The sequence below is a fragment of the Cynocephalus volans genome, chromosome 8 (assembly GCF_027409185.1).
Source record: "Cynocephalus volans isolate mCynVol1 chromosome 8, mCynVol1.pri, whole genome shotgun sequence".
Classification (NCBI taxonomy): domain Eukaryota; kingdom Metazoa; phylum Chordata; class Mammalia; order Dermoptera; family Cynocephalidae; genus Cynocephalus; species Cynocephalus volans.
Genome location: NC_084467.1, coordinates 67,200,192 through 67,215,755, shown reverse-complemented (window position 1 = coordinate 67,215,755; position 15,564 = coordinate 67,200,192). Strand labels below are relative to the sequence as shown.

The 15,564-nt window shown below is 39.4% G+C and overlaps 1 protein-coding gene across 1 annotated transcript in view; it reads right to left on the bottom strand.

Moving 5' to 3' along the window:
* Window positions 1-15,564, bottom strand: part of AK5 (adenylate kinase 5) — a 243,505-nt gene that overhangs the window by 120,762 nt on the left and 107,179 nt on the right. Inside the window, exons 7-8 of the mRNA XM_063104609.1 lie at window positions 15,457-15,547; window positions 8,385-8,461 (exon numbers count right to left, since the gene is read on the bottom strand). Of these exons, the coding sequence (XP_062960679.1) occupies window positions 8,385-8,461; window positions 15,457-15,547 (168 nt within the window). The remainder of the gene's footprint in view (window positions 1-8,384; window positions 8,462-15,456; window positions 15,548-15,564) is intronic.

The following is a 15,564-nucleotide window of genomic DNA, read 5'->3' as shown; positions in this document are numbered from 1 at the left end:
AGTGATGTTCCATGTTTCATTTCTGATAACGGTAATTTGTGTTTCTCTCTTTTTTCCTTAGTTATTTTGGCTAGAGGCTTACTGATTTTATTGATCTTTTCAAAGACCCAGCTTTCGGTTTTGTTGATTATCTGCATTGATTTTCTGTCTTTAATTTTACTGATTTCTGCTTTAATTTTTATTAATTCTTTTTTCTGCTTTGTTTGGATTTAGTTTTTTCTTCTTTTTCTAGTATCCTAAGGTGGAAACTTGTGTACCTGATTTTTAGATCTCTCTTTTTTTTCTAATATATGCATACAATGTAAATGTAAACATATGCATTCAATGCAAATATAATTATTTACATTGAATATATTAATTCATTTATTGAATATATTCATTCAATGTTATAAATTTCCCTCTAAGCACTGCTTTTGCTACATCACACACATTTTGATAAGTTATATTTTCATTTTCATTTAGTTCAAAATATTTGTTAATTTCTTTTGAGATTTCTTTGACCCATACATTATTTAGAAATGTGTTGTTTAATCACCAGGTATTTTGGGATTTTCCACTATATTTCTGTTATTAATTTCTAGTTTAATTAGACTATGGTCTAAGAGCAGACATTGTATGATTAATATATATTTTAAATACTTGGTAAGGTGTGTTTTGTAACCCAGAATGTGGTCTATCTTGGTGAATGTTCCAAGTGAACTTGAGAAAAATCTGTATTCTGCCATTGTTTGATGAAGGAATCTAGAGATGTCAGTTATATCCAGTTGATTAGTAGTGTTGTTGAGTTCTAGTATGTCCTCACTGATTTTCTGTCTGCTGGATCTGTCCATTTCTGATAGAGGAGTGTTGAAGTCTCCAACTATAACAGTAAATTCATTCCTTGCAGCTCTATCAGTTTTTGCCTCAGGTATTTTGATACTCTGTTCTTAGGCACACACATTAAGGATTGTTATGTTTTCTTGGAAGATTAACACCTTTATCATTATATAATGCCCTTCTTTATCCCTGATAACTTTCCTTGTGCTGAAGTCTGCTCTGTCCAAAATTAATATAGCTACTCCTGCTTTCTTTTGATTAGTGTCAGCATGGTATATCTTTCTCTATTCCTTTACTTCAAATCTATATGTCTTTATATTTAAAGTGGATTTTTTTGTACATAAGATAAAGTGAGGTCTTATTTTTTGATCCACTCTGACATTCTTTCTTTTAATTGGTGTATTCAGACATTGAAGTTTAAAATGATATAACTGGATTAATATATACCATGTTTGTTACTGTTTTCTATTTCTTGCTCTTATTCTTTGCTCCTATTTTTGTCTTCCACATTTTCCCACCTTTTGGAGTTTTAATTGAGCATTTTATATGATTCTATTTTCTCTCCTTTCTTAGCATGTCAATCATACTTCTTTTCTCACTTTTTTAAGTAGTTGCCCTGTAGTTTACAACAAACATTTACAATGAATCCAAGTCCACTTTCAAATAACACTATACAACTCCATGGGTAGTGCAAGTATCTTATAATTACAAAATATTACTAATTCTTCCTTCCTATCCCTTGTATCATTGCCATCATTCATTTCACTTATACATAAGCATCCAAATATGTATATATGCTTCCATATATATGTATGTGTATGTACTTCTATATAGAGACACACATGTATAAGCATACATAATCAAATACATTGTTGCTATTATTTTGAACAAACTTATCTGTTAGATCAATTAATAATAAGAAAAATAAGTTTTCATTTTACCTTCACTTATTTATTCTCTGATGCTCTTCCTTTCTATATGTAGATGGGTTTCTGAACTATGTAATTTTCTTTCTCTCTAAAGAACTTCTTTTAACATTTCCTGCAAGGTAGGGATACTGGCAACAAATTCCCTCAATTTTTGTTGGCCTGAGAAAGTCTCTATTTCTCCTTGTAAGATAATTTCACAGGGTAAAAAAAAATCTATGTTGAGGGTTGCTTTTCTCTCTCAACATTTTAAATATTTCACTTTACTCTCTTTTTGCTTGCATAGTTTCTGAGGAGTAGTCAGATATAATTCTTATCTTTGCTCTTCTACAGGGAAGGTGTTTTTTTCCTCTGACTTTTTTCAAGATTTTTTTCTTTATCTTTTAATTTTCTGCAGTTTGAATATGAAATGCCTATATGTCAATGTTTTTTGTTGTTTGTTTGTTTTGGCATTTATCATGCTTGGTATTCTCTGAGCTCTCTGGATCTATGGCTTGGTGTCTGACATTAATTTGGAAAAATTCTCTGTCATTACTGCTTCAAATATTGCTTCTGTTCCTTTCTTTGTTTCTTACCCTTCTGGTACTCCCATTAGGCATATGTTATACCTTTTGTTGTTATCCTACAGTTCTTGGATACTCAGTTCTGTTTATTCAGTCTTTTTTTCTCTTTGCTTTTCAGTTTTGGAAAGTTCTATTCTCATATCCTCAAGCTCAGAGATTCTTTCCTCAGCTGTGTTCCGTCTACCAATAAGCTCATCAAAGTCATTCTCCATTTCTATTATAGTGCTTTTGATCTCTAGCATTTCTTTTTGTTTTTTTCTTAGAATTTCTATCTCTCTGCTTACATTATCCACCTGTTCTTGCATGCCTTCTGCTTTTTTTCATTAAAGCCCTTAGCATATTAATCATAGTTTAAAAAAAATTCCTAGTCTGATAATCCCAACATTCCTACCACATGTGACTCTGGTTCTGATGTTTGTTCAGTCTATTAAAGTTTTTTTCCCCTTTTTGGTATGCCTTGTAATTTTTTCTTGATAGATAGACATGATGTACTGGGTAAAAGGAACTATAGTAAATAGCCTTTGGTAATGTAGTGGTAAAGTGTAGGGGAAAGGGAAGCATTCTATAATTCTACAATTAAGTCTCAGCCTTTTGGTGAGTATGTGTCCCTGGACTGTGAACTTCACCAGTGCTTCTTAGGTTTTTTTCTCTCTTTAGGTGGGACAAGATGGTTAGAGAGGGCTGGAGTTGGGTGCTTCTCTTTTCGAAGTAGATTAGGCTCTGGTAAAATAGCTTCTTCTGAGGGCAGGTCTTGTTAAGAAGAATAGAATGTTCTGGCATATTTTAATATGGTTCCCTTTCTCCTCCCCCTGCCAAAAGACTGATGGGAATTTTTTTCTGATATTCACTTTGAGGACCTGGTAGTGCTCCTGGAGGTGAAACTCACAAAAGTGGGGGGGGGGGCCCATGACTGGATCCCTTTGGAGTCTTTCTAACTCTCAGATTTGTCCACCCTTAGCCTCCAGAAATTGTAATTGTTTAGTTTTTCCTGTTCTGGCACTGGTTCCCATGGAGGTTTCTGCTTGTGGGTTTTAGGTAAGTTGTAATTCTCTGTATTTACATGTCTGTCTCTCTAATTTTTTCATGCAGTGGTTTGCCCTATGACCTCACTTCTCTGATGGATCTAATAAGAGTTGCTGATTTTTCAGATTGTTTAGCTTTTTACTTCTTGTTAAGACAGAGTGGCAACTTCTAAGCTCCTTACATGCCAGTCCAGAAATCATCTAGTGCTCAGACAATGAGCATTCACTTAGCTGAAGAAGTGGAGGCCCCTATCAGCTACAGAAGGGCACAAAATCCTGAAAAGTTGAGTTTAAAGTCAGGTTTAAGAAGGGATTCACATTTACTGAGCATTTGTTCTGTACAAGGTACCTTGCACTCCCTACCTCTTGCAGCAGTACTCTTAAGTAGGGTTATCATCATGATTTTCTAGAAGAGGAAACTGAGGCTCAAAAAAGCCTCAGCAAGTTATCAAAAAAATATTATGCATTAAGTAGAAGAACTAAAGTTAATTTTCTCGGCTTTAAAAAATGGGCATTTATTGAGCATATGTCATATGTGTGGCAGGCCATGAGGATATTCAGAGCAGAGCACAGTCTCCAAAATGCAAGAGAACATTGCAACACAGGGTCTCAGGGGTCCACTGAGAAGGTGTACCAACTATGTAACAACAGAAGGGCTTTTGTGAGGAGAAGCTTGGTCCTGACAATGCACGAAAAAGAGTTATCTGGGACAGAGGTGATGGGTTAAAGGAAGCTTCCATATAGAGAAAAGGGACTGTGCAAAGCACAACCCACTTGGGGGAACTACAAATGGCTTAGTGTGGCTGGAGCAGTTAGTGCGTTTTGATGATTGGCAAGGGGTAAGTTTAGAGAGGAACGTAGGGGTCAAATTCAGATTTGAAAGTTTCCGTTTATTATGCTAAGAGGTTCTGATTTAATTCTGAAATGAACAAGGAGCCAAGAAAGGTTTTAAGCAGTGGGATGCCATGATTGGATTTGCTTTCAGAAAGATTATTTTGATGGATGAGGAGACTGGGATACTGGTTAGGAGCATGTCCTTGTAGTCCCAGGGAGAAAGGCTGGGGATGTGAACCAAGGCAGGGGCAGTGGAACTGGAGAGAGGAGGAGCAATTCCTGCACAGAACCAACCAGCTGCCTTATCACACTGATGTAGGGAGGGGGAGAAAGGAAGGAGGCGAGGAAGACATCCTTGTTTCAGTCTTGGGCAGCTGGGGGGATGGTGGTGTCACTCACAGAAATAAGAAAAACAGAAGGAGAACAGATTTTGTGGGGGAAGATGGTAAGCTTGGTTTTAGACATGTTGAGTTCGAGGTGCACATGGGAAATCTAACCAGTGCTATTTAGCAGGCAGACATAAGCAACAGGAACTCACCAGGGAGCTCTCAGTGAAGCTGAAACCCCAGCTGTGATCGAGCTTCTCAAAGGAGAATGTGCACAGTGTGGAGAGAAGGGGCCATGCCCAGGATGCTGGGGAGCACCCACATTTAAATAATGGGCCAAAGCAGAGAAGTTCAGCAAGGAAACCAAGAGTGAGTGAACCGAGAGGGAGGAGAGAGTGAACACACAGAGGCAGGTGCTGCCACCTGTGGTTAAGAGCAGGAGCTTTGTGGCCAGGGCTGGCTGGCTCAGTGCTCACCAGATCCAGCTCTTCCTTCCTGGGCACATGGGCTCCTTCCTGGGCTCCATTTCCCAGCTTCCTTGCAACTACATAGAGCCAGTGACTAGGGCTGCCATTGAATGTGAGACGAGGAAATGTGCAATGAAGAGCACGTGGATCTTCCTCAAGCTCTTCTTCCCATCCGTGAGCCCTTTGGAGGCTGCCTGTAAAAGGGCCTCTGGAAAGAAAGCACTCAGGTTTTGAGTTTTAGCACAGCCTAGCCTATCTTTCCTGACTTGGCTCTGCAGTTAGATGGCTGTGTTTGAATCCTGGCTCTGCCTCTTGAATCCTGGCTTTACCTCTTGCCAGCTGTGTGACCTTGAATAAACTGCTTAGTTTCTCTATGCCTCAGTTTCCTCATCAGTAGAATTGGGATAATACTACTAATGTCTGTCTCATATAGTTGTCTGAGGATAAAATGAGGTAATAAATGTGAAGCACTCAAAACAGTAATAGACTCTAGAAATGTTAGCAGCTAAATGTTGGAGATAAATGTCAAGAATGGGAGAATGGTTTATGGCAGGAGTCAGTAAGCCATGGCCTGCAGGTCAAATCTACCCTGTTTCTTATTTTTGTATGTCCTCTCAGTTAAGAATGGGTTTTACATTTTTAAATGGATGAAATAAATCACATTAAAATGATATGGAATTCAAATTTCAGCATCCACGAATAAAGTTTTACTGGAACACAGCCAAGCTCATTTGCTTACATATTGTTGCTGCTTTTGAACAACAATGGCAGAGTTTGAGTAGTTACAACAGAGACCATATGGCCCACAGAGCCTAAAATTACTACTTGGTGTTTTATAGATCCTATATGATCCCTGGTTTACAGTGTCAAACACAGCAAAGATCAAGAAAGATAACTAAAAACGTGTTAACTGAAATTGGCAATAGGTTACTAGAGACCTTGATAATGGCTTATGGGAGTGAGTGGTGGAAGTAGAAACTAGATTCTGGTGCCAGGCAGATCAAAGTTTGGTTCCTAACTCTACACCTTGCTGGCTGTGTGGTCTTGGGAAGTCAGTTGACTTCTATGAGCTTCAATTTCTTCAGCTGTAAATTATGGATGAACAGAGCTACCTTCTTGAGTTATTGAAAGGATTAGCAATAATGCATGTAAACCATAAAACACAGTGCCTGGTTTACAATAGGTGCTCAATAAATGAAAAGTTCTTGCTTCAGTTAATCTGCTGCCACCCAAATTGCTAATCTTTTGTAGATAATGCCTTTTCACTTTTATATTTTATTTTTGTCTTCCACATTCTGTTTTAGGGTATATGTTGAGTCTGTGCTCAAATCTTACCTCTTTAATGAGGCCATTCCATTTAATGTTAACCGTCATATTAAGATCTGTCTTAATAACCATCATACTAAGATCTGTCCCCCTCCAGCATTCCTAACCCCCTTATTTTGTTCTACTTTTCCTTTTCTCATAGAGCTTATCACCTCTGACAATCTAAAAAGTTTACTAATTTATTATGTTTATTGTTTACTATCTGCCTTCCCTACTAGGATGTAAACTCCTTGCAGCAAAAGTCCTTACCTATTTTATATAATTATATATTCCAAGTGCCTAAACAGAACCTGGCACACATTAGGTGCTCAATTAATATGTGTTGAATGACTAAATGAAGAAAAGAATAGATGAGTTTTTTTTTTTTTTTAAATCCTGCTCAGGACTGGATGTCTCCTTCAATCTGGGGCCTTATATTTTTTCATCTCTGTAAGATTCTCAACTATTATATGTTAAAATACAGCCTCTGCTCAATCCTCTCAATTCTCTCCTTCTGGTACTACTTTTAGAATATGTCAGCCCAATCATTCTATCCTCAATGTCTCTTAAATTCTTTCTCATATTTAGCTCTCTCTTTATTCTAAGGCAGTTTCCTCTGTTCTATCATTAAGTCTCTTTTTAGCTGTGTCTAGTCTACTGTTCAATCTATTAATCAAATTTTTATTTCAATGAAAAATTTTTTTATATCTAGAATGTCTGTTTCTTCTCTTTTCCTTTCTGCCTTTTCCTTTCCATTCTGTCCTGTACTTGTTTCATGATTTCTAATCTTCTCTTTATCTTTTTGAATATTTTAAATATTCCTATATTAAGATTTTTTTCACATTTTCTTGTTATCTCTAGTTCTTGGGGGTGTGAAGCTTTCCATCTGTTTAATCAGCTGGCTTTCTTGTTATGGTTTATTTCTTTGCACAGTTGTGATTTTAGACCATGAGTGGTTGTTTGGTATTTGCTTCTGCTGGAGCCTTAACGGTCAGCAACTAGGAAGTCTCCAGAAATGTATTACTGAATGGCCTGTCTTTGGAGGCCAGCATAGGAGGCAGCATATTGTGGGTGTTAGGGAATGTGCCCTAAGTTCATATCCACACTATGAAACTACTTGCATAACTTTGGACAGAGTATTCTTTCAGTCTTAATTTTCTTGTCTGTGAAGCAGAGATAATTTCTCTTTCCTAGAGATGTTGTGAAGAATTAGTGAGATCATCTACATAAGGAGCTTAGCACAATATTTTGCATATAGTTAAGTGCTTAATAAATGTTAAAGATTACTGTGAATATGTGGTAGCTATTATAGCACTTGTCAATATCTTCTCCTTGCATTATGATATAAGAAAGAAACTTAATGCTTGTGAAAATAGCTTTGAATGTGTATATGAAATGTATAGCTGGCCATTACATGTGGACACTGGTCAGATTTGTTTGCTTTGTGACATATATTCGTTTAAGATATGAACAAGACCCCCACATAAGAACATGTTCACCTGGCTTCCTGCCATTGCTGAGAAGCACAGATGAGAGGGGGAAGGAAGTTTCAGACATTATCCTTTTTAAAAAATAAAGCCTAATTAGAGAGTTGGACCATTTGCCAACTATTTTGGGTCATTAAAATACTGCAATAGGGAGAGTTCTTCAGTTGAGAGGAAAATGAACCAGATAAATTTCTTCAGTTTTATTCAAAGAGAAAATACATTTAACTTCTTGGCTATGTTTTCCTCAGTCATTATTCCCTTCCAAAGGCTAGAAATAGAATAGCGGAGCCCTGAGCTTGTAGCTGACGCTCAGTAAATACTATTGGTTTATTAGTGGGAAGGGATCAAGACACAGGCACATTCTTGGGCAAAAGAATCTCATTTGTATCTCATGTAACTTTCTATCACAAATCTTTCCATAATTAACTGCTATTTTGTATCTGTGGGTGAGGGAGGGTTGAAGAGCCACACTCAGTGAGTGAAAACTGTAGGTTACTAGGATTTAGTGTGGAATATGTTATCACTTATCTGCAAAGGTTTCACAAAATGAAGGCATATCATTCTAATTTTCAGAAAACATTTACAAAGGCTAAAATTAAAAACATTTAAGTAGAGAAATACTTTTAGATTTTAATTACCTGATCTTCATAATCAGAACCTGTGTCAATGATCTCTCCAGTGTCCAACATCATCAAAGGATCAAGGTCACCTGAACCTAAGATTAGGAAAGAAAAGATTAGTTGATGGAGGCTGTTTATGTATGTTTTTAAAGCAAACAATTTCCCACTAGGTTTCCATTTTCTCCTATGGTTACATTAAATTTGGAAACATTTCTAAACGCTTCCCATCTGTCAGGCACTGGGTTTGGGCTGGAGATTTGGAATGTACACACTCTGGACACTGTCTCCATCCATAAGAAGAAGGCAATATTGGGGGGGAGAATAATTTGTCAACAGCAAGGTTCACAAACCAAAAAGAGTGAGCCACTAATTCTGACTAGAAGTGCAGGTGATGGTGGAGTTAAGATTCTTCACAAGGAACTAGTCCATGAGCCTGAACTTTGTGGGTGAGTACGGGTTGTCCAGGAGGAGAAGCAGTTTCAGGGTGTGCAGTTGTAACTGAGGTAGAAGGAACACTATGAGCAAAGTACAGAGTGGGAGGACAGCAAAGGTTTTCCAGAAATAAGAAGGGCTGAGTTTGCTCACTCTATGAAACCTGAGAAGTTTGTCTTCAAATCTTTGGATCACCTTAGTCCCTGAAGGTGAGGAAAATCAGATTAACTTAAGGTATTAATAGAGAGATCGTTTCCCCTAGGTACTACAGTTTACGTTAAATCATTTACCCATTCATTCCCAAGGCTCCAACTTAAACTGCTAATTTTCACAATGGGGCTCCTGAAGCACAATTGGTTCATTATACTCATTTAACAACTCTTTCCTGCTGGGAAATATACATCCCTAACTAGCCAGAAAGAAGAATTCAGTGCTGCCTATAAAATACTATGTGTCTTGTGAAAAAAACAAACCATTCCATGTTTTGTGGTAAACTTGGCCTTGCCAAATAATTGTTGGTGACAATGTGCAATAAGTACTGTTTTACAAGGATGTATTTTTTAAAAACATCAAGCATCTCACACACATCTCAGATGTGGACCTGTCCCAGAGATGCTGCTTTCATGCTTTCTTCCAAATCAAGAGTTAAGGTTTGCCCTCACAGTCTTTTCTCATCTCTTCTTTTTTTTTCTTCTTTTCTTCTCATTATCCCTGCTGTCTACCAAATTGAGTAAGTACTAAGCAGTCACACCATTGTTTATTGTGTTCGTATCTTTACTTTACATTTTTTTTAAAAGGATGATAATGTTTTTCAAAATGGAGATACCTGGACCATCCAACCGTTTTGGAAAAGTAACCCATCATAGAGTTGCCATGTGGAGTTGCATAGTTGTATTCAGAACAGCCCTAGGTGATGCCAGTCGCAGCTTGAGAGAAGTCTTGCAATTCCATTGTTAATAAGGAGGTTGCTAAAATGGAGATGGGGGAGACCATGCACCCTGCTCTTAACAGCGTGAGACTAGAGGGCTGATGTGGGAAACTTCTATGTATGTTTATAAACACACTTTTAAATTAGTGGGATTATATATAATTTTTCAATGTTGTGCTTTTGGTATTTTTCAAATAAAGAATTTTGTAAGGTGTATCTTAGGGCCCAAATACTTGACCATCTTAAAGCCCAGTCTGAAGGTCAGTTTGCGCTTGTGTTGTGAGGCAATACAAATGTCAAAAGCAAAATGTATATTTTTCTTTCTTTCCTTCCTTTTTTTTTTTTTAAAGATGACCAGTACGGGGATCTTAACCCTTGACTTAATATTGTCAGCACCATGCTCACCCAGTGAGCCAACCGGCCATCCCTATATGGGATCCGAACTCACGGCCTTGGTGTTATTAGCACTGCACTCTCCCGAGTGAGCCATGGGCCAGCCCCCAAATGCATATTTTTCCATTATAAGATCATAGACATTTCAGAACCAATATTTCACAGAATCCCACCCATTTTATAAAAGAGAGAAAATGAGATGCAGAGAAGTTAAATAACTTGACCAAGGTCATGCAGAAAGTGTGTGACATCAAAGACAGAAGTTGGAGCTCCCATTTCTCCTTCTAACACACCCTGCTGGCTCCAAATTCTAAGTAGGATCAAACCAAACAGCTTTATAAATACGATCTCTCACTACAGCACTCTGCGGGAGAGGACCTGAAGGAGTACGCAGCCGATTCTACATTCTGGGAAAATGAGGAACAGTGAATGGCTGATGATGACGCGGGTCACCAGCTGGCTGCAGGAATGGAAGAATCACAAGTGGAATTAAGGAGTCTCATTCAAGCCGGTGACAATCGATGCTCCTTTCTAGGTGGCCGCATCACTAAAGGTAACGCAAATTTTATTCGGCTTTCATTAGTTCCACAATGTGGATATTATCTACCACTGACTAGTGGAAGTGGTGCTAGGTACTTGGATTCAAATGATATGCTCACCTCAGCCGCATTTAGAGTGACTCATGTGGAGTGAGCAACGTGATCCGAACATGAAATCTTATGAAACATACAGCTGCTTTTAGTTCCTGTGTCCTACTTATTTTATTTAATTAGAAACAGTTCTCTTGGTTGTTTGCAAAAAGTACAACGTGAAGGGCTGTTAAACAACCCAGTTAGCAGATATTACACATTAATATTTGAAACTGGAGCAAGATTATTAGAAAACTGTCTTCCGCAATGGTAGAATGAAATGAAAAGATCTTTGTCTACAAAATAACCTTGTGCCTATAAGGAAGGAGTAACTGGCTTTTCTAATAAAATGTTTTTAACAGAAATTTTATTGTATCATTAAGGGACGGAATTTCTTGACACATTGTTGCCCCTGGCAACAGTATTAATATATCATAGAAGGCAATAGACAAAAGATATCATTATCAACTTAGATAATGATTGAACAGCTTTCATTTTCTTTTAGCATTGGTTGCTTGGTTTACTGAAAATGGGATCCGTAATAATAGTCCAAGGTTGGACATATGAAGTAGGGAGGTAAATTTAGACTATGAACACATTTTTGTCTTCTTCCTTTGGACAATTTGACACATAAAACAACTGAAATAATCTTGTTACTCAAAAAAGACAGTGAAATTAGGGCATTTTGAAAAAGTGATAGTGTGGCTTTCGTTTCCCGTTATTTTGAATTTCTCGATTTCTCCGCAGATTTAAAAATATCCTGTCAATAGATAACAGAAAATGGTATAAACTGAAATACAGAACCCCACAGGGAGCACTCAGTTTCACTAGTTTTAGATGTAGAATGATCTCCAGAAATAAGATATCCAGGTTGTCTCCTTAAATTTAAGTGGGAAGATGATACAAATTGGCTTTAGAAATACCGCAGGCTAATCATATTGCTCTCTGGGACAATATTACGGACTTTTTTCCTCTTGTGGATCTTCAATCTAAAGTTTTAGGAAGATCTTCCTCCCACTTTGAGTACCAAATAGATACTCCGACAATTACAGGGCTTCTTGAGCAGCTAAGGGCGTCTGTCAATAAACTCCTTAAACACTTTATCTTCCCCCTCTAAGGAAAGTAGTCTCTTGTCCTGGCTCTTCCGTTAAACTGCCAGCTACCCTATGAGGGTAGGGTTGGGCTTCGTCTCTGAATCTAAGAACAAAACTCAGAAATTATATGCATGCAATACATATATGCTGAATGACTGGAAATGAATAAAAGGATATTTACATTTCATCTGTATAGATCTTGCTCTCATTTATTCGCTCTGCAAACATTAAATACCTCCTGTAAGTACGAGACCTGCATTAGGCACTGAGAATCCAGCTCTAATACCAACAGGCATGAAAAGTGATAGTAACAGTTTGCATCAGAATCCTTTGAGGAAGAGCACTATTTATTTGGAAAAACATCCTAACAGTATTTCGGAGTAGAAAAAATCTAACCTAATCCATACTTTGTGCAACAATTAAAAGTAACAATTCCTCCTACGGTCTACCAACACCCAATTCTCCATTGGGTGGGGTCTGGGTGTTGGTGGACTGTTCTGGGTGAGAAGGGGATGGGGGGGATTTTTCAATTACTCCAGGACAGGGTTGGGGGAAGGCGGAAGAGAGAGAGGGTGAAGAGAGGAGAAGTAGACCTAGGAGAAGGGGGGAAGTTGTGTTGTGCATGTCGTGGCCTCTCCTTGCAAGCCCTCAAATCTTCAGGGGAGATACTAACTCATTTATAGCCTTGTCAATGTGACAGCCACAAATTTTACACACATACGCATTTACTCTTCAGGGCAATCCTAAGAGGTAGGTACTATTATTTCCCCCTCTTTACAGATGAAGAAACAGAGGTCCAGAGAAAGTGAGTGATGTAGCCAGATGGCTCTGCTGGAAGTATCAGCAGAGGGCTCCACAGAGGAGGAGACGCTGCAGTGGAGCTGGAAGGGTGCAGAGGTTCAGGGCAACGCAGTCAATAGGAAAAGGCCTGGAGGCAAGCAAATACACTACTCTGCAGCCAAAGAAGATCTGGTGTGCTGTGCGTCAGGTACTTAGACATGACCCAGCTGAGGTGGCCAGCTGGAAAAGATAGGCCTTACATGTCATCTCCTATGAGAGTTACACTGGGGGCACACACACACACACACACACACACACACACACACACACACACACTCTCTCTCTCTCTCTGCCCTCATGGAATCTTGTGTTCCAATAAGGGAAACAGAGTTTTAACAGATAATCATATATCCATCTACATAATCACAGTGATGGTAAATACCCTGAAGGAAAAGTACTACACAGAGACCTACTCTAGTCTGGGGTGGGGTTTGAGAAAGCCTCCTTGAGAAACTCACATTTACAATGAGGCACAAAGTCAGATCTGGTCAGGTGAAGGATGGGCCTGTGGAGTTGGGAGAGTGGAGGGATGTAAGCGGGACAGGTGTTCTAAGCAAAAGGAAGAGCAGGTGCAAACAGACAGAGGCAGTAAGGTACTTGAGGAAGCTGTTGTGGGTAAGCGGGGAGGTGATGCTGTTGCAGTGACAGGACCACTGCAGGAAAGCTGAGGAATTGGGGCTCTCTGCTAGGTGGAGGACATTGGTGCCCCCAGCCTGCAGGAAAGTCATTGAAGGTTTGGGTTTGCTTTTTCTTTTTTTTCAGAGAGGCGGGATGATTAGAGCTGCATTCTGAGCATCCCCAAGGCAGCAACAAGATTCAAGACAGACAGGCAAGCCCAGGGGTGAGTAATGACAAAGCCTTTGATGTGTGCAGTGGGAATGGAGAAGAAGGTTTGGATTCCCAAGGTGTCCCTGAGGAATGATGATTGGTGTGGGGCGCGAGGGCAAGAACATTTTTGTCTGGCTCTCTAGAGAAAGGTCAAGGTGAGAGAAAGAGCACTAAAAGCCATTCATACGGAGATGATATGGGAGCTGTGGGGCAGCTAAGATTCTGCAAAGAGAGAGAGTTCAGAGAGAAGGAAAGAATGGAGGGACAAAACCTGGAGGCTGACAATTCACAGAGCAGAGGACACGGACGTGACTTATTTATTGGGTGAGTCACAACATTTACAAGCCAGGAGATTTCACCTACAAATGCAGGTTTCTGTTTTCTCTCTGAAGGGAGGAGAACCCAGTAACACTGGCCCATTCTTTAATGGCAACAGTAGCCTTGAGCTGCATAGTTGCTGCCTCTTGTAGGGTTGGCATCACTTATTTCTAGTTTACCATAGTCCCTCCCAGTCTCACTTCACTCGTGGAGGGCTGTTACAGGTAGAACAGGCTTACTTTAAGGCTGGAGCAGAACCCGGCTTTCAGGGGTCTTAGGAGTTGAAGGGAGCTAGCAGAAGTTGAGGCTGTAAGCAGAGACTCCTGTGTTCATAAGCTTGGAGGTGTAGAGAGGAAAGAGCAGACACCTGGAAACCACTGCTATGGACCAGGCACTGTGCACTATACCAAGGGGACTTCAAGAAAATCAGGACATAGCACCTATCCTCAGACAGCTTACCCATTAGCACAGAAGCCAGCACAGTTGCATAACTGCAGGACAAGGCTACCTTGAAGAAATGCCACCAGCAAGCCACAAAGTGCTGGGGTGTTTCAAAGAAGGGGTAGCTTAGATCAGCCTCTCCACTCCACTGTATTAGCAAGCCAAGGATATTTAGCAGTTAAATATTTGTTGTTAGAGGTAGATATTTTTAAAGCATGTTCTAGATAAAAATACTAACTTAAAAAGCATAGGAGTCCTAGCATTTTTCAGAGCAGCACTTGTCTTGTTTATATGATCTTACACAGTTCTCAATATCCCATCTTTCCTGCAATAGGCCAACTTTTTATAAATATCACTGGAAAATCAGGCAGATGAGTTTACATCAGTTATTTGTGCAGAAAGACAACCACCTTGCTTTTCTTACAGCTACTCTTAGGTGGCTTCAAACAGTGGTTTAAAATTTTAAGTGTTCAGCCTTTTCTTTATAGTCCAGAGCTTTTGGTCTTTACCCTCTGAGGCCATAACTCAGAAGAAAGGTCAGGACTGAAACCGAGATTTGAGAGTCATTCTTGTAGAACAGATACCATGCAAGAAAATGAATTGATCCGGAGTCAAAGAGAGTAATGAGACAATGAGAGGAGGGTTAAAGACAGAAGCGTGAGAACCGCCTACCTCAGAGGTACGATTACTCTGCACAAGTGTCCCAAGGCAAACCTGCAGGCAAAAGCACACAGGAAGAGAAGGGGCAGGGTTAGGAGAGGAGCTGTGGGTTGGGATGGGAGTGGCTACCAGATTGGAGGGGATGCTTTTTCCAGGCAGCACAGCAGAAACCTGTATGAGTTAGGGGGTTCTGGAGGAACTGTAACTTTTAACTGTTGCACAAAGTAAGGATTAGGCTAGATTTTTTGCTATCATAGTAACATAGATTGTGTATTACATTGTGACTACCTGCTAATTTACATGTGCAGTGACAGGAAGAGAAGCTACAACTACAAGGGATGGATTTATAGCCCTTTCTTTCTATTTTGTTTTGTAGCTTTATTTTTCAACCAGAAAGTAGGAGGCTCTGAGGACAGTGTCTTCCTCAAGATGTACTGCAGTTTGCTGGGCTTCCCCCATTAATACAAAGCCCCAGACATTGGCAGGTGAACATGGTATACTGTTGCCCAAAGGACACAGCAACTTACCTGCTGCAGCCTCTTTGTTTGGAAATAATTTGCTGTCAACTGCCACGCTGATGTCATAGAACACCTCATCCTCATCTCGGTCAGCATCAAACTGGGGGAAATCAGGAC